General features: G+C 40.9%; 2 protein-coding genes across 10 annotated transcripts in view; both read right to left on the reverse strand.

Annotated features, from left to right (window-relative positions):
- RCAN3 (RCAN family member 3) overlaps window positions 1-17,324 on the reverse strand; it is a 38,350-nt gene extending 21,026 nt beyond the window's left edge. Inside the window, exons 1-2 of one of the 4 annotated variants that reach the window (XM_007491310.3) lie at window positions 17,056-17,324; window positions 8,149-8,402 (exon numbers count right to left, since the gene is read on the reverse strand). In XM_007491310.3, the coding sequence (XP_007491372.1) occupies window positions 8,149-8,343 (195 nt within the window). In that variant the 5' untranslated portion in view covers window positions 8,344-8,402; window positions 17,056-17,324. Of the gene's footprint in view, window positions 1-8,148; window positions 8,403-15,700; window positions 16,058-17,055 lie in introns of those variants that run through there. The other 3 variants (XM_056795564.1, XM_007491309.3, XM_001366145.5) reach the window with 3 other exon arrangements.
- A 2,267-nt stretch (window positions 17,325-19,591) lies between these two features.
- NIPAL3 (NIPA like domain containing 3) overlaps window positions 19,592-25,847 on the reverse strand; it is a 75,940-nt gene continuing 69,684 nt past the window's right edge. For 4 of the 6 annotated variants that reach the window (XM_056795560.1, XM_056795563.1, XM_056795557.1 and 1 more), the window contains one exon: window positions 19,592-25,555. In XM_056795560.1, coding sequence (XP_056651538.1) covers window positions 25,356-25,555 — 200 coding nt within the window. In that variant the 3' untranslated portion in view covers window positions 19,592-25,355. The remainder of the gene's footprint in view (window positions 25,556-25,847) is intronic. The other 2 variants (XM_056795559.1, XM_056795558.1) reach the window with 1 other exon arrangement.

Below are 25,847 nucleotides of genomic sequence, written 5' to 3' on the forward strand. Positions count from 1 at the left end.
GAAAAGGTTGAAGATTAGTGAGAGGAAAGATGACCATGCAGGAGGTTTGCCAAGAGGAGACAGAAGAAAATGGAATCAAGAGTACATGCAAAAGGGCTGACCTTGTCAAAGCAAAGAGTGGTAGTAAAACAGGAAAGAAGGGGGATTTTGAAAGACAGTGAAGGGAGGAACAGGAAGTTCACTGCAAATGGCCTCTAGAATTAGGACTGAATGGGTAGAAGTTGCAAAAAGGCAAATTTAGGTTTGATGTAAGGAGAATACTTCTAATAATTCGAATAATCTAAAAGTAGAAGTGGCAGTTTGAGGAGGTAATGCAGTCCCCCTCCCTTTACTTTAAACAATTTGTCAGGTATGCTGTAAAAGGGATCTTCTACCAGGTACAGATTTTACTGAGGCCCTTTTCTATGATGCTTTTGGAGCCTTTGGTACAAATGAGGGCATACAGGGATATTAAAAATAATGATATTTAAGGGGCCTTTCCAGGTCCTTGAATCTCTGATTCCAAAGATTCTATAAATCATGCAACATATAAATGCCCTTTCCTTTACGCCTCCTCAGTCACTAAAGCAAAAAATGAAATGACTTTTATCTGAGGATTTTAATCCAATAGAATTGAATTCTACTGTATTGCCTCACCATAACATAGTGGGGGGGGGGTCTGTGGCTCCTTATTTATGGGTGAGTGGTCCCTATTCTATTTTGAATTTGACACCACTAATGGAAAAGCTATCACAGGAAAAATATCTAACTAGAAAAAATGGTGGGTTGGAGGCAGCAAGGTAGCATAGTGGAAAGAGTGCCAGGTCTGGAACTGAGAGGACCTTGGTTCAAATTTGGCCTCAGACACTTCCTAGCTGTGTGACCCTGGTCAAATCACTTAGTCTATTTGCCTAGTCCTTACCCTTCTTTTTTAGAGTTGTTAGTTAGAGAGAAGACAAGAGATGAAAGAAAGAAACAGAGGAAGGAAGGAAGAGTTGGGTTGGCTATCTAGTGAGAGTAAGAACCAACTGTTGGTTAGTACTCCACTATATCCACACAATGGAAAGTAAAGTCAGAAAGGTCCTTAGCATTAGGAGACGACACAGACAAAGGTCCCCCAGAATTGGCAGTCAAGGATGGCTTGGAATTTGTACCACTGTATGCAATGCCCACCACATCAAGAACATCAGACACAGTAGGTACTGAGAAGAGACTTAAAACAACACTAAAATCACTGAAAAATTGTTCTCCTTACACTAAGAAGAGCTCATATTTCAATAACACTAGTGATTACTCATACAACCACTTCATAAGGTGGGGAGTGTAAACATTTCCATTGTATAGATTAGGAGAGAGAGGTTCAATGACACATCCCAGGTCCCACTGCTACCAAGTGGCCAAGTTGAAACCTGCACCCATGTCTTTTCATTCAAATCCAGTAATCTGTCTGATATGAGATGGCTCTGTTTAAAACAGAAATGCCAGCGCAATTAGTGCCTATATTTGCTTAACTTTCATTTAGAACATTTATTCTCTATTCTTATAAAGATTCACAAATGATAACCATAGAATCAAGGCTTTAGATTTATGCTTAGAAAAGGTTTATGCTGAAGATGGTGGAGGTTAAGTGTTTATGAAGACACACCAAAGGATTTAGGTCAATTAAGAGTATAATGCTAACAAGGTCAGTCTTGCAGATTCAATCCCTTTATGATCTACTTTATGATCACTAATTCCTGCCAGCCATCTCATGAATAGGTGCCACTGGTCAGAGGAATGAGAGATCATCAAGCAAAAAAGGATAGATATTTTAATAAAAAATCCCTCCTGTGATGGGGGGAAAAAAACCCAGTGCAATGCATATCTGAGCATTCAAGGAAATCTCGGCTCTTTCTTCAGAACAGATCACATAAATAAGGAAAATAAATATGGGAAGGAACTATAATATAAATTACATAATATTTCTTCATAGAGCCAACTCTGCAAAGACAGGTTGAGCCAAACAACATGTGCTGAATGCTTACAGACATCATTTTGTACATTTTATATACATATATGTATATGTTTTTTTCTTTCTCAGAATTTTACTATATAGTAATCTCAAAAACTCTTTATATATATTCATATATATATAAATTTATATATTTATATAAAAACCTAGGCTATTTTAATTTTATCCTTACTTGAAAGAAGAGTAGAGATGGAGTTACAAATAAGGGTAATTGTAGCAAGTGACAACTTCAAAACTAGTTAAGAAAATAAGATGTTAAAATATAGTGCTATTAACAAAGCTACTAAGACGGACTACCTTTGACACAAGGAATCACAGTCCAGAGAGTATGTGCATGCGCATGCATATGTATATATAGACATGCACACACATGTGCACATACATGCATGTATAACAAGCACATGCAGATCTATAGGTATGTACTATATGTGTGTGCTCACATATCCACATATGTACACATAAGGTCCAATGTATATATAAGTATGTGTATACACACATATATAAATGGTAAAGAACATTTTTCAACCATTTTTGCATTTGTCATTGTTTTCTTCACTTCTTCTTTATGGCAGAATCAAAGACAAGATTATCTCTATGGCACAAAACTTCTTAGCAATTGGAAATGGCAAATGGTTCTTGGGTAATTCAGACCAACACATTTGGAAGGATGTAAAAACCTGTTTCATTTGTCCCAATAGTTGGAAGGCTATAAAGACAAGAGGCATTTCAATTCAGCAATAAACTAAAATCCTTTTGAAAATAAAATGTCTATCTGCACTCAAGGTCATCATGCAGCTACCAATCAAAATGTGATCTCTTTTATGTGAATGACAGAGATTATTCTGGCATTAAAGACATCTAAGTGAAGAGTGTTAAACACGAAGAAGAAAAAATGATATTTTTAAGAGAAGTTACTGAATGATGAGATTATTTTCCACTTCATCTGTTCCTCACTCCTCTATGCTCACCTGAAAAGTGACCCTTTCTGCTTAAGACAGGGTGTCCCCCAAAACTTGGTGTACTTAAGCATTTGCTGCTTTTCAAACATCCATGCAGAGAGCACTGAGCTTGCAGCCATAAGACCCAAGTTCAAATCCTGTCTCCATCTCTCACAGCTGTGTCTCTCAGCCTCCATTTGTCTGAAATGGGAACAATGATACTTGCACTACATTCCAGACTGCTGGGAGGAAAGGGCTTTTCAAACTGCAAAATGCAAAGCCAGAGATGAAAACATATTCCATCTGATAAATCCCCACTAAATTGCGTGGAAGAAAAGTCTGTTCCATGGCCAGATATCAGGGTACATGTTATCTTGGTCAGAGTTTTCATGAATATAGTTTTTAGATGAATGAGAATTGCACAGAGCTTCCTCCTATAACAAATATCCAAAGCTATCTTTTCTATTTAAAGTATGGAAACAGTGCTAACCTTGTTTTAAAAAAGCTTTAACATGCCTGAATTTAGGAGAGTAGAGAACAACCAGTGAGGGTGCAGAGACAGAAAAAGATAACCAAATGCTATTTTAGGAGTAAGACAGGGGAAGGAAGAAACTTTAAAAAAGCAGATATCTCTAGGGACAAAATGCCAGCATTGATACTAAGTAGCAGGGAAATCTTACAGGATAAGAGCTTAATAATTGGGACAGGTATTAGTTATTAATCCCAATGCCATCCATTCCTTCCTGAATGCTGCTACTAAAACACTGATGTGACTGTGTTAAACCAATGAGTGTGACAAATTGGAGTGTCCAGAGAAGGGAAACCAGGAGAGGGAGGGCTTTGAGTTGGTGTCCCAGGGGATCAGCTGGAGGAAGTGGGCATGTTTAGTTTAGAAAAGAGAAAATTCATGGGGATCATGATAGCTGTGTCCCAGTATTTGAAGCATGGAAAAGGAATTACGACTTAAATCTGTTTGGTCCCAGAGAAAATAGAAGAAATGTCAGGTAGAAGGTGGCTGGGGGCTCTTATTCTTTGAAGATCTTCAAGAAAAGCATGTTTACTTCAGAGGATGGATTGTACTGTGAGGATGGCACCCTCTCCCTACTTAAAAAAATCTTCAAGAGCTCCCTGTTGTCTTAGAATAAAATAAAAACCCCCAGCATTTAAAGCCCTCTCTCAACATTCTTGCTCCTATCTCCCTTTCCAAGCTTTTCCAAGTTTATCATTCACTTTCATGCACTCTTCACTCTGCTAGCTGTTACCTGGACAATTCTATCTCCCCCTTCTGCACAAGGAAGGGGTTCCCCCTCCCACTTCTACCTCACAAAATTCCAAGACAAGTCCTTCAAATGCCAAATCCTGTATTTCTTCTTTCAAGGGCTTTCCTGACTTTCTCCCTTTCTTAAAATTTCTCCCTTTCTTAAAATTGAATGTGTTTTGTACTGACTTCTCCATGTCCACAGGACAGTCTCTTCAGTAGGATGTAAGGTCTTTGAGAAAAGAAGCTTTTTATTTTTGAATTCTGACTGCCTTGAACATAGCAGGATTGTGTTCGTAGTGCCAAACTGACTTTTAGTTATTCATGACTAAAATCTAATGGAAAAAAAATAACTTTTTTCCCAAGGGAATAATAAACTGGAGAAGATTTAGGCATTTGAAAAATGAACTATCATTTTGTTCCAGCCAACACAATTAGCCAGATTACATATAAGTGGAGAGAGTGTGAGGTCTGGAGTCAGGAGAACCTGAATTCAAATCTGGCCTCAGACACTTACTAGCTGTGTAACCCATGGCATGTCACTTTTAACACTGACTGCCTCAGTTTCCTCATCTATAAAATGAGCCAGAAAAGGAAATGGCAAACCATTCCAGTATTTTTGCCAAGAAAACCACAAATAGGGTCGTGAAGAGTTGGATATGACTGAAAAGAATGAATGTTAGCATAATGTAAAATCTCATTCAGAATTTGTGATAATCTTAGCACATCCTATATAATTTTTATTGTGTAAAAAGCCTGAAATAATTCCTTTGTATGAAGATTTGCCTTCAAATAAGGGTTCTGGTTTAGTCATATCTGGCATGTTCAATTCTTCTTAACCCCATTTGGGGTTTTCTTGGCAGATATATTGGCATGGTTTGCCTTTTCCTTCTCTGGTTCATTTTACAGATGAGAAAGTTGAAGCAAACGGAGTCAAGTGACTTGACCAGGGTCACACAGATAATGTCTGAGGTCACAATTGAACTCTGGTTTGACTCCAGGCCCAGTGCCTTATCCACCAAGACATCTAGCTGTCCCTCAAGTATAGGTAATATAGACTAAATCACTAACTTTCTGAGCTTCTTACAAGGTCAGAAAATTAAGTATTTCTTTAACTTTAAGATTCAGCAAGTAATTCTTTGCTCTGAGAGGGCCCCTAGATTTATACTCCATTGCTGGGCTATCCAGGAATAACTCTGGACAGTTCATTAAACTTCTATGGGCCTTGGTTTCCTCACATAGAAGGCTTTTTGTGGATGATCTATAGTCTTTTCCAATTTTAAATCTCATAATCCTATGCTGGCTGCTATTGAATTTCAATTTAATCATTAGCTTCTTTTAACTGATTAGTAGCCATTTATATCAGTTTCAATCATGTATTATGCTCAGTACACAGCATTCCAAGTTTTAGAGTCTGCAATGGTCCACAAATCTGATGTTTCATTAGGTCAGACAGACCTCCTGCACAAAAATGAATTAGTGACGTTCTGCTACCCTATACATTTTAAACCTACCAAATCAGATTTCATTTGCAAATGACTCATTTTCAGTGTTTAAGGCCAGGAGCGCTAAGAACCTTTTTTATATCATGGATCCCGTGGGCAATTTGATGGAGCCTATAGATTCTTTTTTTTAGAATAAGGTTTTTAAAGGCATAAATACATAGGATTACAAAAGAAACTGATCATATTGAACTATAGATATCCAAGTATAAAAAAAAGTTCATGGATACAAGTAAGCATTCCTGTTCAACACATACTGCATCAGAGTAGTACATCCTCCTCTGAGTTATTTGTTGTTCCTTCTGTTCAGGTCCAGTTGACCAGCACAAATACAACAGCAGGGTCTGTAAAGGTCAGAGGTTGGGATGTGTGTGTGTGTGTGCATGCATATGTATATATTTATATGCATTTCTACATACATTAATATACATATATGTATATCTTATCTATCATATCCATACACAATAATACCATATATATGCATTTGTATTTATTTATTGTGTCTACTATATGTCAGGCCTTTTGCTGAGTACTTTACAAATATCTCATTCGATCCTCAAAACAACCCTGGGAGAAGATGCTTATAGAATCCTTATTTTAGGGGGCAGCTGGGTAGCTCAGTGGATTGAGAGCCAGGCCTAGAGATGGGAGGTCCTAGGTTCAAATCTGGACTCAGCCACTTCCTAGCTGTGTGACCCTGGACAAGTCACTTGACCCCCATTGCCTAGCCCTTACCACTCTTCTGCCTTGGAGCCAATTCACAGTATTGACTCCAAGACAGAAGGTGAGGGTTAAAAAAAATAAAAAATGAATCCTTATTTTATAGTTGAAGAAACTGAGGCAACCAAATGTTAAATGACTTGTCCCATGGCTACTCGGTAGATGGGCCACACTGCTTGGTTGATCCAAAAATTATTCAGAATGGCTCTTGATAGTGTTCTGCTGCTAGAAGTATAGTCTAAGATTAGTATTTCCTTCAGAATGGTGGGCTTGGAAGAGAACTTGAGGGCATCTGTCTAACCGATTCTTAGAGGGATGAGAATCTTCTCTCTGATATCCTCAACAAGTGGCTATTCAATGGCTTGAAACCCTGCAGCAAAGGGGAGATTTTGTTTGGAAATCACTAATTGTTAAGGAAGATTTTCTCACAATGAGCCTTGTGCAAACTCATCCTCTAGTGTCATGGTTCATTCAGTAGCTGTGGGAATGACTACGCCGTGCATGATGGAAAGAAGTCTTCTTGGACCTGGGGCGGGCTTGTACTCTCCTGGATATTCTGGCTCCTCCAGACACGTCCACCCACATCAGCTTGCCCCATCTGCCAGCCACCCACAACTCAGAGCAGACCCTGGAAGAGATTCTGTCTGGGGACCCTTCCTAGGGAAGGAAGCCCCAGGCCTGTTGGACTTCACTCCCACCTGGCAGGCTGCCTCTTCTACAGTTTCCTCTCTAGCTCTGGAACCTGAACCACCTTAATTCTGTCCTGTTCTGGGATGGGGCATGTGTATTAGCAGCCACTTCCATGTTTACTTTAGGAATAACTCACAACTCACATTTATGCAACATGTTATAGTTGACAAATCTGTACACATATGATTATTTCCATTTTATAGATGAAGAAACTGAGGTTAAAGGCTCATGCATATACAACCAAAACTAAGACTTGTCAGTCCAATACTTTCTATCAGGCCACTTCACAGACACTAAGATTTGAGCAAACCATCAGTCACAAGGAGTTTTAAAACACAAAATCAAAGAGCCATGAAAAAGTGCATTTTTTCTCTAATACCATGACGTAGGACCATTCTTGTCTAATGCATGGAGCTGTAGAAAAAAAACAAAAAACAAATGTGGTCCACGAAGTGATCTTTGAAAAGTGCCTATGCAAGCGCCATGTATGAATCTGCCCTAATGGATGGAGGCTGAAGACACACTTTGAAAAAGGGAGTCCTCTTTGAAAGCACTTCCTTAAATTTAGGAAGCAGTACTAATGGTGTACAGACATAGCTTCCATATGGCCAGCTTCTATGAATACATAAGTTGTTCATCCCAAGACAGTAAAACTCCCATATTTTGCTGCACTGTTTCCTGTAGAAGGCAGGAAGGAAAGGGAAGGGGGATGAGAGTTTATATAGTGCCTACTGTATGCTAGGCACTATGCTAAGACCTTTGCAAATATTATTTCATTTGATCCTTTAGGAGAGAGGTGCTATTATCCCCATTTTACAGATGAGAAAATTGAGGCAAATAGAAGTTAAGTGACTTGCCAAGGCTCATGCAACTAGTAAGTGTCTGAAGTCAGATTTAAACTTAGGTCTTCCTTACTTCAGGGTTGGTGTTTTGTCCACTTGTGCCATCTAACTACCTACATATAAGCATAACCAATATCCCATCCAAGTAGAAAAAAAAAGGTAATTAGGACTCTATGACTAATAATTACTAACCCAAATATACACCCACCTTCTGCTCTTGCACCTCAAACACAGTTTCATGGACACTGCATGCAAAAAGTGAGGTAGGCAGATCACTTAAATCCATCATCTCTTCCAAATCATCCTCATTTTCACCAAAAATCATCTCTTCTTCCTCTTCTTGGTCACTGCTATAGAGGTCTGACTGGCTATCGCTCCAAGACTTCATAGCGTCCCTTAGCATTGTCTCCTAAAAGCAGATCTCTTCCTTTTTCTAAGTTCCAGGATGTCACGAGGCACCTGCTGTAAAAGAAACCAGAGATAAGACCAAAGAGAATGTTGTAGCGCATTCTCAAGACAGGAGTACTGGGATGATGCACTTTTATTCAGAAGAGATAAATGAACCCCCTAGTTACCTTTTTTTTTAAACTCTTGCTCAATTCTAAGACAGAATAGTGGCAAGGGCTAGGCAATGGGGGGTTAAATGTCTTGTCCAGGGTCAGAGAGCTAGAAAGTATCTGAGGCCAGAATTGAGCCCAGGTCCTCCCGATTCTAGGTCTGGCAGGCATTCTATCCAGTATGCTAACTAGCTGTCCCTCTGGTATTTCTTAAGCCAACTAATCTCAACCTTCTACAACTGAATACTATTGGTTTTTTTTCCTTCCATACAGATGTTTTACATTTCATCAACTATAGGTAAAGGGTCTTCAAAAGTTCCTAGCATGTGTAAAAAGGCAAATGCACACACAAAAAATTTCAATTTGCAAAATAGCATCAAAGTGATGAGGAAAACATGAAGCACAATTGTGTTTACATGTTTGTTTTTCATTTAACTTCTCAACAACACTGAAAATGGCAAATTGGTAGGTGCCCAGACTGACTAATTTACCATCTGCAACCAGAAATCTGTTCTCTAGTGGTGCCACTGCCTTTTCTTAATTAGTCAGTTCCTTTCAAAGATATCAACTAAGCAAAAGTTCTCTATGAATTTAGTCATTATGAGAGCTAAAAATACTTCCTATAAGTACTGAGATAAATCAGATAACATAAAACCTTAAATAAGGATCTGGATATCACAGGGTACATTATGGGATTCTAGCAACTAGAGAAATGAAAGAGATCTGTCTAGATAGCTCTTCCACCCACCAGGTCCAGAGCAGAATTCTATAAAACAGGATTCCCATTTCTTTGGATAGCTTATCTTTCAGAGACATTCAAGCTCATTACCTCTTGAAGTGGTTATGCTTTTTAAAAATAACAGATAGGGCTTTTTTGTTTTTAAAATCAGAATAGGCACTCTATTATTATTTTGACGTCTTTTAAGAGAGATGGGATGAGGAAACACTAGCCATTTGGGTACCCGAAGACAAAGAGGCAAACTGTTTTTCAATGATATGATTTCCCTTTTTAAAGGCCCATCCCAATCAATAGTATATGAATGTGATGGAGTACAATTATGCAGATTTCCTATCATACTGAGAACCAGAATTTCAGAGGACCAATAATGAGATAAATGTTTGGATTCTTTTGGGTTTTTTTTTTTTAATGGAGGGGCATAGTCATTGTGGAAATTTGTTTTGATTGACTAAACATGTATAATGAGTTTTGTTATTTTTGTGTTCTCAGTTGGAGGTTGGGGAGAAAAGGGTTAGAAGGAGAAGATAAATTTTGGGTGATTAAAACAAGTAACATTTTTAAAAAAATAAATAAACATTAGAAAATTAAAGTTCCATCCTCTTACCCCTCAAAAGAAAGAAAAAATCAAAACAACACAGGAAACAGTACTTCCTGTACCTGAATTTTTTTTCATTTTTCATAACATGTTACCTTCATTTCCTGTTTTCTCCCTTTCTATCACTAAGACTACATTTAAAACATTTGTCCTCAGTGCTGCTATATTCCTATTAGCTCTATAGTCTATAGATATCAGAGATTACTAGGGTTTTTTCAACCAGTTTTAAACGTTATTGCATTGAGGTTTGAAGTACTGTACTACTGGTATGGTACACCAGGAGGGTTTAAAAGGATTGCTGCCCACTTAAAACACATTCACATAGAACACAGAGTTTTTGCCTCATCTGAACTATCTGTTCTATGACAGAACTCAAATCATCACAATGAGATTAGTGTCTTCATGAATGAAACTAATGTCTTTGCCACAGAATAATTAACACATATCCCTAAATGATACGACTAGCAAAAGGACAGGACAAAAATGAAATCTAAATCTGCCATCTTCATTTTTTAAAATGCTAGTCTCCAAAATAAAATTCAAAGCCAAATTTAAATAAGATATTTGGAGCTAAAGCAAATTCCCTACTCATTGTCTCAATATGGCACCTATTGACTGGCATTCTCAAAGGCTGTGCAAGTTCTGGTCATGGGCAACAAGTGCTTTGTCCTGAAGCACCAAATTTAGAGGGTGCCAACTTACATTTCTTTCATAGAGTAGAAACTATAAAGCTTAGTACCTTGCTAGTAAGAAGACTAGATTTCTTACTCCATTCTCCAGCAGACATCCTCAACAGGGACTTGCACCAGGGAACCAGGATCTCCATCTTCACTTTGCCCCATAACAACTGAGAATCCTGCCCCTTCCCCTTAATTAAGGGAATGATTGCTTCATCCCTTTTATTGCTTGAATGGTTTGTATACTTACTCTAAAATAAAAGTCTCTTATTATGGCTAGTCTGGCTGACAAGTGTTAACAACTAGTCTAGGCTTTAGGGATGAACCCAGAGATGAACCACATCAATCTACCAAGGAACCAGCATAGCTAAACTGGTAGAAGCTCATTACCAGAAAGATGGTCAGTAGGGGATTGTTGTTTTTTTTTCCTCCCACCCACAGAAGACCACAGAGTATATTGTGGGGTGATTGCTATCTACATTGTAGAAGGAATCTACACTGATGAAAACACAAATCCCTGATGGTATGAAAGTAAAGCTATCTCTAAAAAAAAAAAATCACATGAATTTTATGTCACCCTACAATATAGCTAGCTGCCTTTGTGAGATTCTGTGGCTGGGAAAGAAAAAAATAATCCCCAGCTAGCTAACTTTCTGGTAATGTGCTCTATAAATTTCGCTATACTAGTCCTTGGTAGACAGTCAAGATTTTGCATTATTATGTAATGAACATCTTACCCATATTGGAATTAAGAAATGGGCTCTTTCTTATTAAAGGCAATGCAAACATTTCTTGGCATAAATTCCTTCCTAGGCATGAGTATTTTTTTTTAAAGCTCACTGTCAAATATTCTCATAATTTCCCACCAACGTTTTAACTACAGCCAAATATGAATAAACACTGGGGCTAGGCTAAAATCAGCTGGCTGAAATGACAATCTTATCATAATAGAAATAAGTTTGATCAGTGTGCATTAACAGTTAGTAAGGGACAGGGAGAAGCCATGACTACTGGAGCTATTCATTTTCCCCCCTTCCTGACCATAACCAACACAGAGCTGTCACCAGCGTTTAGTCCCCTCAAAGTACCAGCTCAGGAAGAATGACTGGCATTAGCAACAGAATGGTCTGTAGCTATCCTTCTAGCTTCAGGAAGCAAAGGTCTTCACGGATCAGGGTTTAACAGCCTCTTCAGCACCAACTGTAGCTAACAAACTAGAATCTAGCAATTTGGCTCCTTGTGGATACATGAAATGAGTGAAAAACTCCAAGGAAAAGAATCTTGTGTCTTGCTACATTATCCCTTTTGCTAGAGGAGTCTAACCATCTTTCTTCCTTTTATAATAAAAAACAAAAAACCTCTTGCCTTCTCTCTTTGAATCATACAAGAAGTGGTTCCAAAGTACAAAATTGGTAAGGGCAAAGTGACTGGGGTTAAGTGACTTGTCCAGAGTCACACAGTTAAAAAGTGTTTGAGGCCAATTTTGAATCCAGGACTTCCTATCTTCAGGACTGTTGCTCTAGCCACTGAGCCACCTAACTATCCCAGCGTGACCATCTTTCAAGAAACACTGTCAAGCTGCTTTAGAAAGTCCACTAACTAATAGGCCATACTGTGTATGGGAAGTTCTTATCAGGTAGGTTCCTTTTTAATTGGAGTACTTATAAGGGCAGAGCTGATACTGGAATCATTTCAGAGAAATGAACTTCTGAACCTGGTTCAATTTATCCAAACTCAAGTACAGTAATGCCCTCACATGGAGTACAACATCCTTCATAAGGATGTTCAAAGAGCCATCCAACCAACCTGGAAACAAACTGGGATTCTATTTCTAGCTGTACAAAGTTCTTGCTGAATGACCTTGGGAAAGTTATTTGACTTCTTTGTGTCTCAATTTCCTTCTTTCTCTCTTTTTAAAAATCCTTTCCTTCTTTCTTAGTATCAATTTTAAAACAGAAGAGTGTCAAGGGCTAAGCAATGGGAGTTAAGTGACTTGCCCTAGATCACACAGCTAGGAAGTTCCTGAAGTCACATTTGAACTCAAATCATCTCTACTCCAGGCCAGGCACTCCGTCCATTGTGCTACCTAGCTGCCCCCGTGTCTCAATTTCTTCATCTGTAAAATAAGAAGAAATATTCACAGATGCTATAGAGCTTAAACAGATTTGAAGGCATTCCACATTCCTCAAAAATACTAGGTAATGTCAATTTGTGATTATTCTGAGGTTGCTTATTATACAAGCCTTTTGCTTGCTCCTCCTACTCCCTTTTCATTTCAACATTTACTGGCAGGAGCTTACTATTTCTAAGAAGCTCTGGGAAAAGGTTTGCTGAGGACAGAAGCTAGAACTATAAGCAGAAATGAAAATCTGCTTTTTCTTTGGATTTCTAATCATTGGATTTCATACTACCACAAACACAGATCATCTCAAATAGGTCATCACTGTAGAGATTCCATGCTTCAGTGGGAATGGGAGTAGGGAATTATTTGGCCAGACAGGGAAACCAAGTAGGAAAAGAAAATTTAAATGTCATGCTTTTAAGAATATTTAAATTATATGACTTAAAAGATGTGTTATTTACTTATGTCTCGTTCCTGTTACTGAAAAATCAATCTCAACTATCTGCCTTTTGCAAATGACACAAATGTCCTCAAACTCAGACTCTTTGAAGGGGTGAGAGACTTAAGAACACTATTTAATGTAACTGAATACTATTTTCCTTGATAACTGTGCCTAAGTGGTGTTCTCATAATCACACTATTCCTCTAGCCAATCTACAAAGTTAATGTTCATTTACAAAGCTTAGAGAGAGCAGTCTCAAAATTCAGGAAGATGGGTTCAAGTCTGCTTCTGATTGGTTAGCTGACTCTGGGTAAGTCACATCTTCTGGTTCAGTGCAACTCTCGTAACTTTAGGTTTTTTTTTAAAACCTTTACATTCTGTCTTAGAATTGATACTAAGTATCAGTTCCAAGGCAAAAGAGGGGTATGGGCTAGGCAATAGGGATTATTAAGTGACTTGCCCAGGGTCACCCAAATTCAAACCCAGGATCTCCCATCTCCAGGCTGGTGCTCTATCCACTGAACCATCTAGTTGCTCCAATACTCTTTACTGTTACATGGCAGAGAAGACTTGCAGGAGTAGAGGGAGTACTCTCATCAAAAGTTCACAGATTCAGTCCTTAGCCCCTACAAAGCTCACCTCTTTCAATGTCATTTTACAACTTAGTGGGGGAGAATATAATTTTCCTAAAAAGCACTGAGAACCTCTTTTAAAAGAATGTGAAATGGTTTCTATCTGCAGCATGGTAATAGAGTAGAATATAATAACTACATGTTAAATAACATTTATGATAGGGCTCTGGGGTTTATGGGTCTCACACTAAAGGACATCCTAAAATCATCTCTATACCACTTCAAAGAGTTCATAAAATTGAAACCAAACCAAAAAGATGTGATGTATAAACATGTGAATGTAGTTGCTTTTTAATCCTATGTTGTCTAACCACCTAATGAGCCAAACTGTAATATAGCTGATCTTAGGTACATCCAAGAGCCAGTTGTTAGTAAAAACAAAATAGGAGTGGAATATACTTTAAAATGAGTTTCGTCTTAGATGAATGCATACCATATTAGTTTATGTTAGGTAATTTGCACTATAGGCTTTATACAATCTAAATCATCTTTTTGCATCCCCACTGAAAACAATTTCCATGGCCTTCTGTTTCGGAGAGATGATATTGAAATTTCCTTCTGACTCTAACATCCTTTATCCTTAGGACCCTTGCCTTCCACTTCCAACTCCCAATTCTGATACTCTATGTTCCAAGGTCTCTCTGGCTACATTCTGGGGTCTCTTCCAAAGCACTACCTCTTTAAAACAGGTTTGGGTCTGACATTAGAGAGAACCATTAGCTGCACTTATGGGGAAATAATTCATATTTAATTAAAGGACAATTATAGATTTTTTAAAAATTTACATTTAAAAGCTGACCTCCCATACTTCCTAGCTGTGTGACCCTGGGTAAATCACTTAACCCTCATTGCCTAGCACTCTTCTGCCTTGGAACCAATACTCAGTACTGATTCTAAAGCAGAAGGTAGGGTTTTTTTTTTTTAAATTTACATTTATATTGTGCTTTGAGGTTTACCAACCACCTTTCTCACAATGATATATCATAAGCAGAATGTAGGCACTGTGGTGCACTGGTGCGATAACAGGATTTAAAACTGGTCAGCCCTTTCTTAAAACCTAGGTTCAAATTCTGCCACCCACAACTTATTGATTTCAGACAAGTTGCTTACCAGCTTCCTCATCTGTGAAACTAGTGGTCAGACTGGTTGATCTCTGTTTTAGTCTTTCCCAAATCTTTTACATACATACATAATAAACAGACACATACATATACATAGATAAATATCCATTCATATTGAATAAATGAATGAATGAATTGAAGGATTATCATTCCCCATCTTACAGACGGTAAAGGTTAAGTAACTTGTCTAGAGTCCCAGGGTCCCAGGGTTCCTGACCATTGCTCTTTCTAAAGCCTGAGTCCTCAAATGGCCTCTCCCTGCCATTCACACTGAAGGAGAAAAGAATCCTGGAAAGGGGCCACCCTTGCTCTCTCTGCCCAGGCAGGCATTCAGAGTCAGGGAGCACAAGTTTGGTGAAGTTACAGAACCTGCCAGGCAATTGTCACTCAGGCATCTCGGGGACAAAAAGCGTCTCCAGTAGGGGAGCGTCCCCTTGTTTCCCAGCAGAATCAAATCTACCAACAAAACGGTACCAGCGGTTGGGCAGGGTCTACCTGGCAGGCAGGATCACGGGGAGGGGCGGCTCGGGGTGGCAGTACTGCAGAGGTTAGCGCATCTTCAGGGCTGCAGACGCAGCCTCTCCCCCTCCTCTTAACCCCAGCTTGGGGGCTGCTCCCCTGGGGCGCAATTTAAGGATTACAGCGTGGAGGCGGGGCTGGCGGGGGATGGGGGACCACTCCCATTATCTGACACAGGATGACCACTGAGGCAGCTGGAAGTCACTCCCCGCCCAGCAGAAGGGCGCGCCTGTCGTGGTGTCGCCACTCCTAGAGTGGCGGGGGCTTGGGGTGGGGGTGGGGGGTGCGACACGCAGGGCCCGGGGCTCCGAAGAGCTGGGGAGGGCGGGGCTGGAGGCCGCAGCTGTCAGACTCACCGCAAACTTCCGAGGACGCGGGCAGGCGGGCCGGCGGGAGGCGGGGGCGCAGGGCGGGAGCCGGACCCCGGGCCGGAGCGGCGAAGGCGGCGGCGGCGCCAGTGCACAGAGCCCCAGAGGCAGCCACGGGCTGCCCGCGCGCCCCAGCCTCGCGCGCTCCGGCCCCGCGCGGCCCCACGGCCCAAGCGCGCTCCCGCGCTCTCACTCCTCCCCCTCTTCCTCCCGTTCGTTCCCCCTCCCCCCCATCATCTTTTCCCCTCCCCCCTTCGGGAGAGCCGGGGAGGACTGAGGAGGGAAGAGGCGGGAGCGGGACCCAGACCCGAGCAGGAAGCAACCCCGCCTCCCCTCCTTCCCGGAGCTTCAGGTGCGCCTGCGCAGGTCTCGCTCTTTGGCTCGTGACCCTAGCCCTCCCGCCTTCTCTTCTTTCTCCTTTTTTTTGGTACCTCTTCGCTCTTTTTCTTTCCCCTTTCCTTTCCTCATTTCCCCATTCTTTCCTTCCACTTCTCACTTCTCGTCTCATCTCTTTACTGTTCTTATTCCCTTTCCTCATTCCTTCTTTTTCACTCTCCTTCCCTTTCTCATTCCTGGCTTCTTCCACGATTCCCCTCCATCTCACTTCCCCTTTCTCCCTCCATTTTTCACTTTAGCCCCTGCATTCCATCCTAATCCTAATCCTCCCCCCAATTGGAATAACTAGAATTAGGGGAGCGAAAGGGGTGTGACTCGAACCCAGACCGTGGAAAGTAACCCTCCCTCGCAGTTTTCACTACGCGTGCACATTTCTCCTTTTCTTCCCCTCCCTTGGGAGTGGGGAATCACAGGTTCTCCCCCCCAACCAAGAGCGAAGGGCGCCTGCGCTCTCCCCTCCGGGCAGGCGGTCCCCGGATTTGGCTTTGCCTTCCCTGATCTCGTCCTCCAACCGTGTTCAGTCCGTCCTGGCCCTTCGGCAAGAGGCACGCAGGGAAGGGGCCCTCACCCCGGTCTTGAATCTTGCATTTCCCATAACAGATGCGTCTCAGAATGGAAGAGGGAGGCAGTCATAGACAAGGAAACTTAAGCCACAGCAGCAGAAGGATGGACCCTAGTCTAATGGTTCCCAGTTTAGCCCTGGAACGGAACTAGAAGGCTAGAGGGGAAATCAGAGGGGGGCCTGAGGCGCTAATACTTGCTCTGCCCCAGACTGTGCGGTGTGACCATAGGCAGTTCATGTCCCTCTCCGAACCTGGGCTTCCTCCCCATTTAAGCAAAGGGATTAAACTATCGAACCTCCAAAATTATTAATCTGAGGTCTATAGACATCCACCTCACCCAGATTTCAGCAGTGAGGAAAAAGTTACATATTTACATTCACTAACCTCTACCTGAAATCTTGCATTTCCTTCCACGAAACCTTCTGAAAAGCCAGACTGCCAAATGGGTCCACCGCCTGAGAAGGTTAAGAGTCCCTGTTCTAAGGCTCCTTCCGGCTCCCAGGTTATGTTTTACCTGCCTCAACTTGCTCTTCTAAGGAGTGGCACTTAAAAAAACAACAGACCGGAGGCAATTCTGACCCTCAGACTGAAATGCAAAAAGCCAGGCCCAGGGAAGGGCCTTTGTGTTCTCTGGCTTTTCTTGATCAAGGCTTGGCTTGAGTCAGATTGGAGCTGAGAAGAGCCAAGCTGAACCCCATAGAAAATGTATGACTTTGGCTCTGTTCCAGGGAAGCTCTCCGGAGTGGGATCATTGCCCTAATTTCCTCTTGTACAGCTGACCTTAAGCCCCATCCTGACAATTTACTGCAACTAACTGGAACCTCTAGCCACCTGGGGTCTTTGCTCACCCCTGCCTGGAAATGCTGTTTTTCCTCTTGCTCACTTCAATCCTTCCCTCTCACCCCCTCCTCCCTCCTCCAGGATTTCCAAACACTAAGGATTCTGGACTTTGAAGGGATGTTAGAGATCGGCTAGCCCAGCCCTCTCATTTGACAGATCAGGAAACAGACCCAGAGAAGGGAAGTTACTTGTCCAAGTCTCAGAGGCTGAGAAGAAGAAAACAGGAGAGGACACAGGCAAGTAACACCCTGTCCTAATGGCAGGGACGCCAGTGTCATCACATCACAGAGCCATCCAAGCACTGAGGTACGAGATGGGCAGCAAATAGACAAGTAGACACATATATAGTAAGACAAGTAGATAGATATACAGACAAATTGATAAAGAGATACAGAAGCAGACAGATTAGACAAGTATATAAGTCAAGTGGAGAATAGAGAAGTAAGTCGACATAAGTAGATAGATATATAAACAAATCAACATATAGACAAGTAGATAAATATACAAATAGATTAGATAGACAGGAGATAAGAGGATGGTCCAATTTTCTAGGGGAAAGGGGATGGGGATGATGGCTTGATTCAAGTCGAGGCATCTGTATAGCTGGAGATGTCATTTCTTTCTATTTTTTAATCCTTACCTTCCACCTTAGAATCAACACTGTATATTGGTTCCAAGCCAGGGCTAGGCAATGGAGGGGGATGGGGGGTCAAGTGACTTGCCCAAGATCACTTAGCTAGGAAGTGTTTGAGGTCAAATTTGAACCCAGGACTTCCCATCTCTGGACATGGCTCAATCCACTGAGCTACTTAGCTGCCTCATTAATAAATGCAATTTGCTTGATTAATCCTATGAAGATAGGTGAAGAGAAAGGAGGGGATTTGTACACAGTCATGCAGCTGGGACTGAACCTAGAACTCCTTCCAGAAGGAAGGAAGGAAGGCAGTCCATGCAGCCTGATCATCTTTCATGATCCCTTCCCATCTCTACCCCCTCCCTATTCCTCCTACTAGGCAGCTAGAGTTGAATAACAGCAGGGAGGAAAAGGAATACTTCCAGGATCTCTATCCAATGAAAAAAATGTGATAAGCGGGTCTGTCCCAGGAAGCTCAAGAAGCCACTGCTCACAGCTAATGGAGTAGGGTCTCTTGTTAAACTGGATTTCCAGAAATGTTCTGTTTCTGGTATATTCCTTTTTCTCATCAGATCTAAAAGTACAGGCCTTTATAACTAGGAAGAAATAATAAAATTACATAGTACTTATATGCCAGGCACTTTGCAATTATTATCTCATTTGATCCTCACAACAACCCTGGGAGGTACATGCTATTATTGTCCCCATTTTACAGATGAAACTGAGGCAAACAATTTGAGTGACTTGCCCAGGAACATACAGCTAGTGTTTGAGGTCAAATTTGAGCTCAAGTCTTCTAAACTTCAGGCTCCTACATTCTAACCACTGCATCATCTAGCTGCCTCTAGGTAGATTTAAATTCCTTAAATGTAGCCAATAAACATCCCTTACAATTAATTATCCAATTGCCTTATATTTGCTAATAATTTCATTCTCTTTCTAAGGTTTTAAGGCCTGAGGGATAGGAACTGAACCTATGATTTCATTGGAACAGGTTATTCCCCATGAAAACAAAAGCCCACAGCTGGGGAACCTGACTTCCTAAAGTCACTGCAAACGGGAAGTATTTGGGTTTTCATGGTGAAAGGGCCCAGCAGAGTGACATTTGCCATTCATCTTTTCTCCTTCACACAAGCCTTTTAGAAACTGACCCTAGCTTTTCACAAACTGATTTCCTAAATAGGCTGGATTTGAACTCAGGAAGATGAGTCTTCCTGATTCCAAGCCCAGGGCTCTCTCTGTTGCTGCTCCATAGTAAGTGCTAAATATCTCTTGACAGTATGAGAAAACACATTTTAATATAATATCTAGCAGGTACTTGCTTGAAATGGGGTGGGGGGGAAGGAGTTGAATCAAAATAGGCATCCCTCATGCCAATCTGTCCTATCTCGAGATAATTCCAGAAGTATCATGCCAAACTTGAAGATAAGTACTCAAAGCATATTATTCAATATTTTCATTATTTATTTTTATTCATTTAAATTTTTATTATTTTTCTTAAATATCACTTTGTAAAGTTACTCTCAACTAGTGGACAGATACGTTTTAAAAGAAATACAACATGCATCATCAGGTGTGAAATGAACAAAATATAAGAGGGTGTATATAGTACATACTGGAAGGCAATGAGATCCATGATTGCTGGGGAGTCTTGAGGCAACTTCATTCTGGACCTCAGCCAGTGTCGAACCAGATTTGTTCAGAAACTTAAAACAGAGCATATTGTACAAGCACATGCTGGTGTATCCCCACAGAGTACAACAAAGTCACTTGGCTTCCATTAGAGAAACTCACGGACATGTCCAACTCCTTTCTCCTAACAGCTTTTGGCTCCAGGGCTGGGGAAAAGCCAACCTAATGTATAACCCAATGTGATGGATGGATGGCTGCTTCTAGGAGAGTGCTGCTGGCACTGTCTTATAGGTACATCGGTCCTTCATCTCTTCATTAAAGCCTGTGATAGCTTAAAGCTTGGAAGAGCTCATCAGTTTTTTAAAAAGTAATACATTTTATTGATATATTGTCTTTTTACACCACCTAGATTTTCTTCTGTATCCCTTTCCTTCCCAGAAAGCCATCTGCTATAACAATATTTCTTTAGAAAAAAAAACAGCAAAATCAATCATTACATTAAAAAAAAAGTCAGTATATATAGAAAGACCCTAACCCTTTCCACCTGCAAAATTAGATATCTTTTCTTTTGGGCCACATTTGTTGTTGTTTTTGTTTTATCCCCTATCTTCTAGCTTAGAAGTGATGAGTATAGATTCTAAGGCAGAAGAGTGGTAAGGGCTAGGTAATGGGGTCACGCAGGAAGGCAACATCTGAGACAAGATTTGAACCCAAGGCCTGGCTCTCAATCTACTGTACTCCCTTGCTGCCCTGCACATTTGTTCTTTATAATTTCATTTTTTAATTTTTAAAATTGTTTCTCATTTGTCATTTTTTATTGTTTTATGGTTATCCTTTCTATTTCAATCACTGTTGATATTGCATACAGTATTTCCTTGGTTCTGCTTACTCCACTCTGCATCAGTTCATGTCAGTCTTCCCATATGTTTCTGTATTCATCATATTTGTCATTTATTATAGCACAGTAATAACCTATCACAGAAAGATCTCATGCTAATTTTTGAGTACAAAACCTTCAGCGTCTCAGCCTCATTATCCATTATTCTCCTATTTCCACCACCACTAGGGAGGGTATATGGTGGTAAGTTAGTGGGAATGAGAATAGCAGTAAAGAAATGTTCAAAAGCATGTCCCAACCAACATTTATTAAGTGCCTACTATGTGCCAGCCACTGTATTAAGCCATGTTCCATGGCTTTATTCTGTGTGCTGAATTGCTGACAAGGAGGTTTGGTTTGCCAATGTGTTAGGACTTGGCAAGTTGGGAAGGAAAATCAGCTAGAAAGAAGGTGGCCCTTTCTTCTCTTTGCAGAGGTCGGGGTCTGTAGGTGTGAAAACACTGCCTATACTGTCAGACCCAGGAGTGGGGACAGTTAAGTTTGCTGAACTTTTTGCCCCTTTTTTCTTCATTATAGAGAATGGCTCTCTGGGTAGGGGAAGGCAGAGAGACACATATGGAAAGGAAGGTGATGCAAGAACAAAAAAAGTAAAAATTAAAATAAGACACAAAGAGGAAGGTTGGGGAAGCCATGGAAGGAAAGTGAGATGAGTTTGCTGGGTTGGCCACCAGACTGTTGAGAGTGGCCACCCCCTCACAAGCAGGTGTTTCTTGTTTGCTAGCAACAAGCAGGCTGTTTACTCAATACTCACTTCACAGGGTGTGTGGGATTAAAGTGTTGGAAGCCTGAAGGTACACTTGAATTACTGTTGTTAAGAGACAAAGGAAGGGGATAGGTGCTATGTATAAATGTGCCATGATCAGTTGATTATCCTAATCAGATGATCAGCCTAATATTCTCCCAACTTCACAGAACACATCTTTGGGTACCAAAGGGCTTCCCCTCAAGTTGGGTCTCTCCTTTGGCTAGAATTGGGCTGATTGTGTGCCCAAATTCAGTTTCTGCATGAGAGAGGCAGAATGCAATAGTAGGAATAGCAAAGACTGGGATTCAAGAGTCAGGGTTCTAACCTCAGCTTTGGAAGGAGGTGGACATTCTCACTCTCACTCTCTCTTTCCTCCCTTCTTTCCCTCACCTTCAATCCTAGAATCAATACTGTGCATTGGTTCCAAGACAGAAGAGCAGCAAGGGCTAGGCTATGGGGGTTAAGTGACTTGCCCAGGATCACATAGCTAGGTATTGTTTGAGGCAAGATTTGAACCCAGGACCTCTCATTTTTAGGCCTGGTGCTCCATCCACTGAACCACCTAGCTGCCCTGTGAACTACATAATTTCTTAGATTTCTTCTTGCTCTAGATTTCCATGTTTTAAGAGCCCTCCTAACTCTGACATCGTGTTCTGTATAAATGGAGATTTTGAACCTTTGACTTCATTCCCCAGCAGTCCTTAGTATTTCCCAAAATTCCCTATAATCTCTCCTGAATCTCCATGTTGACAAGATCACGTTATTGGTATTTAAGTGGATGCATACTCCTCTCATGCTCTCTCTTTGACCTGCGACTGGGCTGAATTCAGGCAGTTCTTTTGCTTTAGTTATTAATAAAACTTTATAAAATATATTTTGTTATTGTACATTAATTTTAATCTTTACAGTTCTAAGGCTCCTCCCACCTTTGCTATCTTGTGTTCTACGGCTCTTGCCAGCTCTGATCCTCAGGGTTCTCAGGGGCCTTCCAGCTCTGACCCTCTACTGTTAACTAATCCACTGTGTCTCATCCTGTAGACTCAAAGCTTGCTTTGCTTTATGCTAGGGTTACTTTTAATTCATTATCAAATTTGGTTCTTATAGAAATGTATCCCAAGGAAAAACATTTTGTAATATTCTCTTTTGTATCTTAAAAATAAATACTTCACCTTATTCACAGGGAAGATACTGGGTCTATGGGCCTGAACTAGTGCCAAGCACAATCCATTAAAATGAATGGGTCTAATGACATGGGTCTCTTAACACTGTTACCTGGCCTTGCAATGGTAGGCCACAAGGAGAAGCAAGAGTGTTTCGAAGCTTGGATGGAAAGAATGCTATAGATCCTGATGACTGTTGGCCTTATTTAAGAAATTCTGAGGAAGAAGCAAGATCTCTTCGTTTTACCTTGCTGAACCAACTGTGGTGGGGAGTGGGGAAGGAGAACATTAGTTTGAAACTCATGAGGAAAGACTTCTAGCCTTGGTTTTGCCTAGAATTTGCTGTATGATCCTGGGAAAATTTTTTGGTTTCCTTTTTTGTAAAATGAGGGTATTGGAATCTCTACTCTCTCAGGTCCTTTCTAGCTGGGGTCTTCTGTCTTCTAAGGCCCCTTCTAACTCTAACATTCCTGATATCTTAGCTCTTTAGCTAAAAGAGACCTCAGGCCATCTAGTCCAACCATCTCATTTTACAGAGGAGAAAACTGAGGCCGATGGAGAGGAAGTGACTTGCCTCAGGTCATACAAGCAATAAGAATCAATCATGGAATTCAAATTCAGGTCCTCTTTGTTCCCCCTTCAGTCCCAAATCCTAGGTTCTTCCCCCAGCTCTGACATTTGAGGATTTTATTATAGTCAGTGTTCAGGGCCCCATTGGTTTATATAAATATGTCTTTTCTCTAAATTTTAAAAAAGATATCTAGACTGGATTAAGGGGAAGTCACTTCACACATGCATGCATACAGTGAGAAAATATTGACTGACCTCCTCCAGAAAGTGTTTCCATTTCTGAACTTGGTCTGTGTGGGCAGGGTGTGAAACACCCTACTCAACTGATCCCTGTTAAGTTCAAGGAAAAATGCCAACACACAAGTTTAGCTTGTGATTTTCAAAATCTCAGTTTAGAAGGAAGTAATGAACAATTCTGCCTTCCAAATGAACACCAAGCCTTCTCAGATGGCCTTTGCTTGGAAAAGATAAAATCCCAGGAATGCATAAATAAATCCCTGTCTTCTGAAGCTTATAGGGAAGATCTGGTGTTCTATAAGTAATATTACTGCTATCCTTGTTTCTAATGGTTAAACCAGTTTTGACTATCGTCAGGTAGTGAAGGGAGTTCCCTAACCACTTTTGTGTGAGATTTTGGATGTAAGAGGAATGCCCAGATCAAATCTTAGTTACAGCCTTCTTTTTAGGCTAAAGAAGTTCTAATTTTAAAATGCTTTTGTATGGTCCCTATTTCCTTGAGGTTCTCCATTTTGCCACCATATTTATTGGGGATTCCTGGATGTTAATCATCCTTTACCCTCAACAAGGTGGAGTAAGGTGAATCTTTTTCAAAGGCATCATTCACTTCAAATGTTAATTAATACAGACTTTCATCACTATTCTGAATATATGGGAATGCTGGCTCCTGCAACAAAAAAAAAACACCAGATCAGGGTTCCTGATCTAAAGGATGGTGAGTACATATTTCACAGATTGTCATGAACATAGAAGACCTCTTCAAGGTCTTAGGTGAATGGAAAGGGAGGTGATTTGGGCCAAGGGGCAAGATGTGAAGATGGCATGGGTCTTAGGATACATCAAATAGCAAAAGAATTTGAAGGAGGATCCAGTGCTGGTAGACCCTCTGTATTTACAGAATGATACAAGCAAGAATCTGGCCAAATGAGAACTGTGGGGCCTTTTCCAGTCTGCATTTGGGAGCAGGGAATACCTGCCCGGATGAATTCAGAGATCCAGAATTTCAAAGATAGTCTTGGATTCATCTCATCAATTGACTTTCTCCCTAACATCTAACTATGGCAAACTACAGTTTACCTGTTGACTTCCCAGCTCCTAAACTGGGGGAAGGGGGAGTTGTAAAGCTCATTGTGGCACAAAATTAGTTTCAGATCTAAATTGATTCTAGATCAAAATTTAGAGACACCATTCTTGCGTTCCATCAGAGTACCATGACCCTAGGAGCACACAGTTGGGTCCACTAGCCTGTCACCCACCTTGTGTTTGGCATTGGATCTGTATAAATTACAAATGGCCCAATCTAAGGTTTTACCCAATGTGCCAGTCCATGGTAACATTGTTATACAGAGATGATTGCAAACATATAATTGAGAGCGATATTTGGAGATCAGTCATGCACTCCAGGTAGGACAAGATTAGAAATAAGGATCTCAGCCCCAAAGGTCTAACACTTCATTGCCTGTCTCACCCTCAACCAGGAGGGTTCTGTTTACTTTCAATCAATCAATGCACATTTATTAAGCACCTACTATGTGCCAGGCATTGTAATAAGCACTGGAAGTAAGTAGAACGCAGTTACCTTTCACTATTTATTTAGACAGGTACATAACCATCGTGTGAGATGCGAGATCCCAGAAGAAAAAAAACAAACCCGTACACACAGCTGATGTGTTCCTTATTGCATACCCCAAATACTGTGTTTTGTTTTGTTTTTGCTTTTTTTGCTATTTTTCTATGCAACAGTTCAAACTCAGAAGACCAATACAATCTGCTGTTGGTTTAAGACAAATGACGTCTGAGTTCCCGGCTCTGCTGAATTCTTTATAAAAAGAAACAAACAGAAAAAACCACTTAGGAAAGCAAATTTAAGCCCAGAGTTTGAAGTCATGACCCACTCAGCCCGGGCAATAAATAAACAAACCCCTCCAGAGTTCGGGGCTGGATGATCAGTTTTTTTCAAGGCCTTACTCATTCTCTCTTTGTATGTTCCAGGACTCGGTAGGGAGCCGCAGAGATGGCTCTGGAGCCGTGTTCCTCTTGCATGACGGGCAGTGTGGCGGGCGTGTAGATTTCAGAAACATTGTCGTTGTTCTCCAGGGCGCCATAGGAAAAGGAAGCTTTGAGTTCGGGCTGGACCGTCATTCCTTTGTCGTGTATATTCTGCATACCTGAAAAGAAGCCCATTTTTTTTTCCCCCAAAGAGGATCATATTGGGGTGGGTGAGGAGATGGGAGGACATCTTCACCCCAGCCACTGGCTAATTTGAGAACTAATCATGTGCATTGTCAATTTCCTGAGTGCTTTGGGTTTTTAAGGGGACCCTTGAAAATTACAGTTGCTTAGCAACTGTGGGATGAATCCTTCAGAAATTATGCATAAAGACCTGCCACTGTCAAAAGAAGGCACAGTGGGTTTAGAATGTGGAGGTTCATTCCCTGTGGGATAAAATGTCTTACACAT

The sequence above is a fragment of the Monodelphis domestica genome, chromosome 4, assembly GCF_027887165.1.
Source record: "Monodelphis domestica isolate mMonDom1 chromosome 4, mMonDom1.pri, whole genome shotgun sequence".
NCBI classification, from domain to species: Eukaryota; Metazoa; Chordata; class Mammalia; order Didelphimorphia; family Didelphidae; genus Monodelphis; species Monodelphis domestica.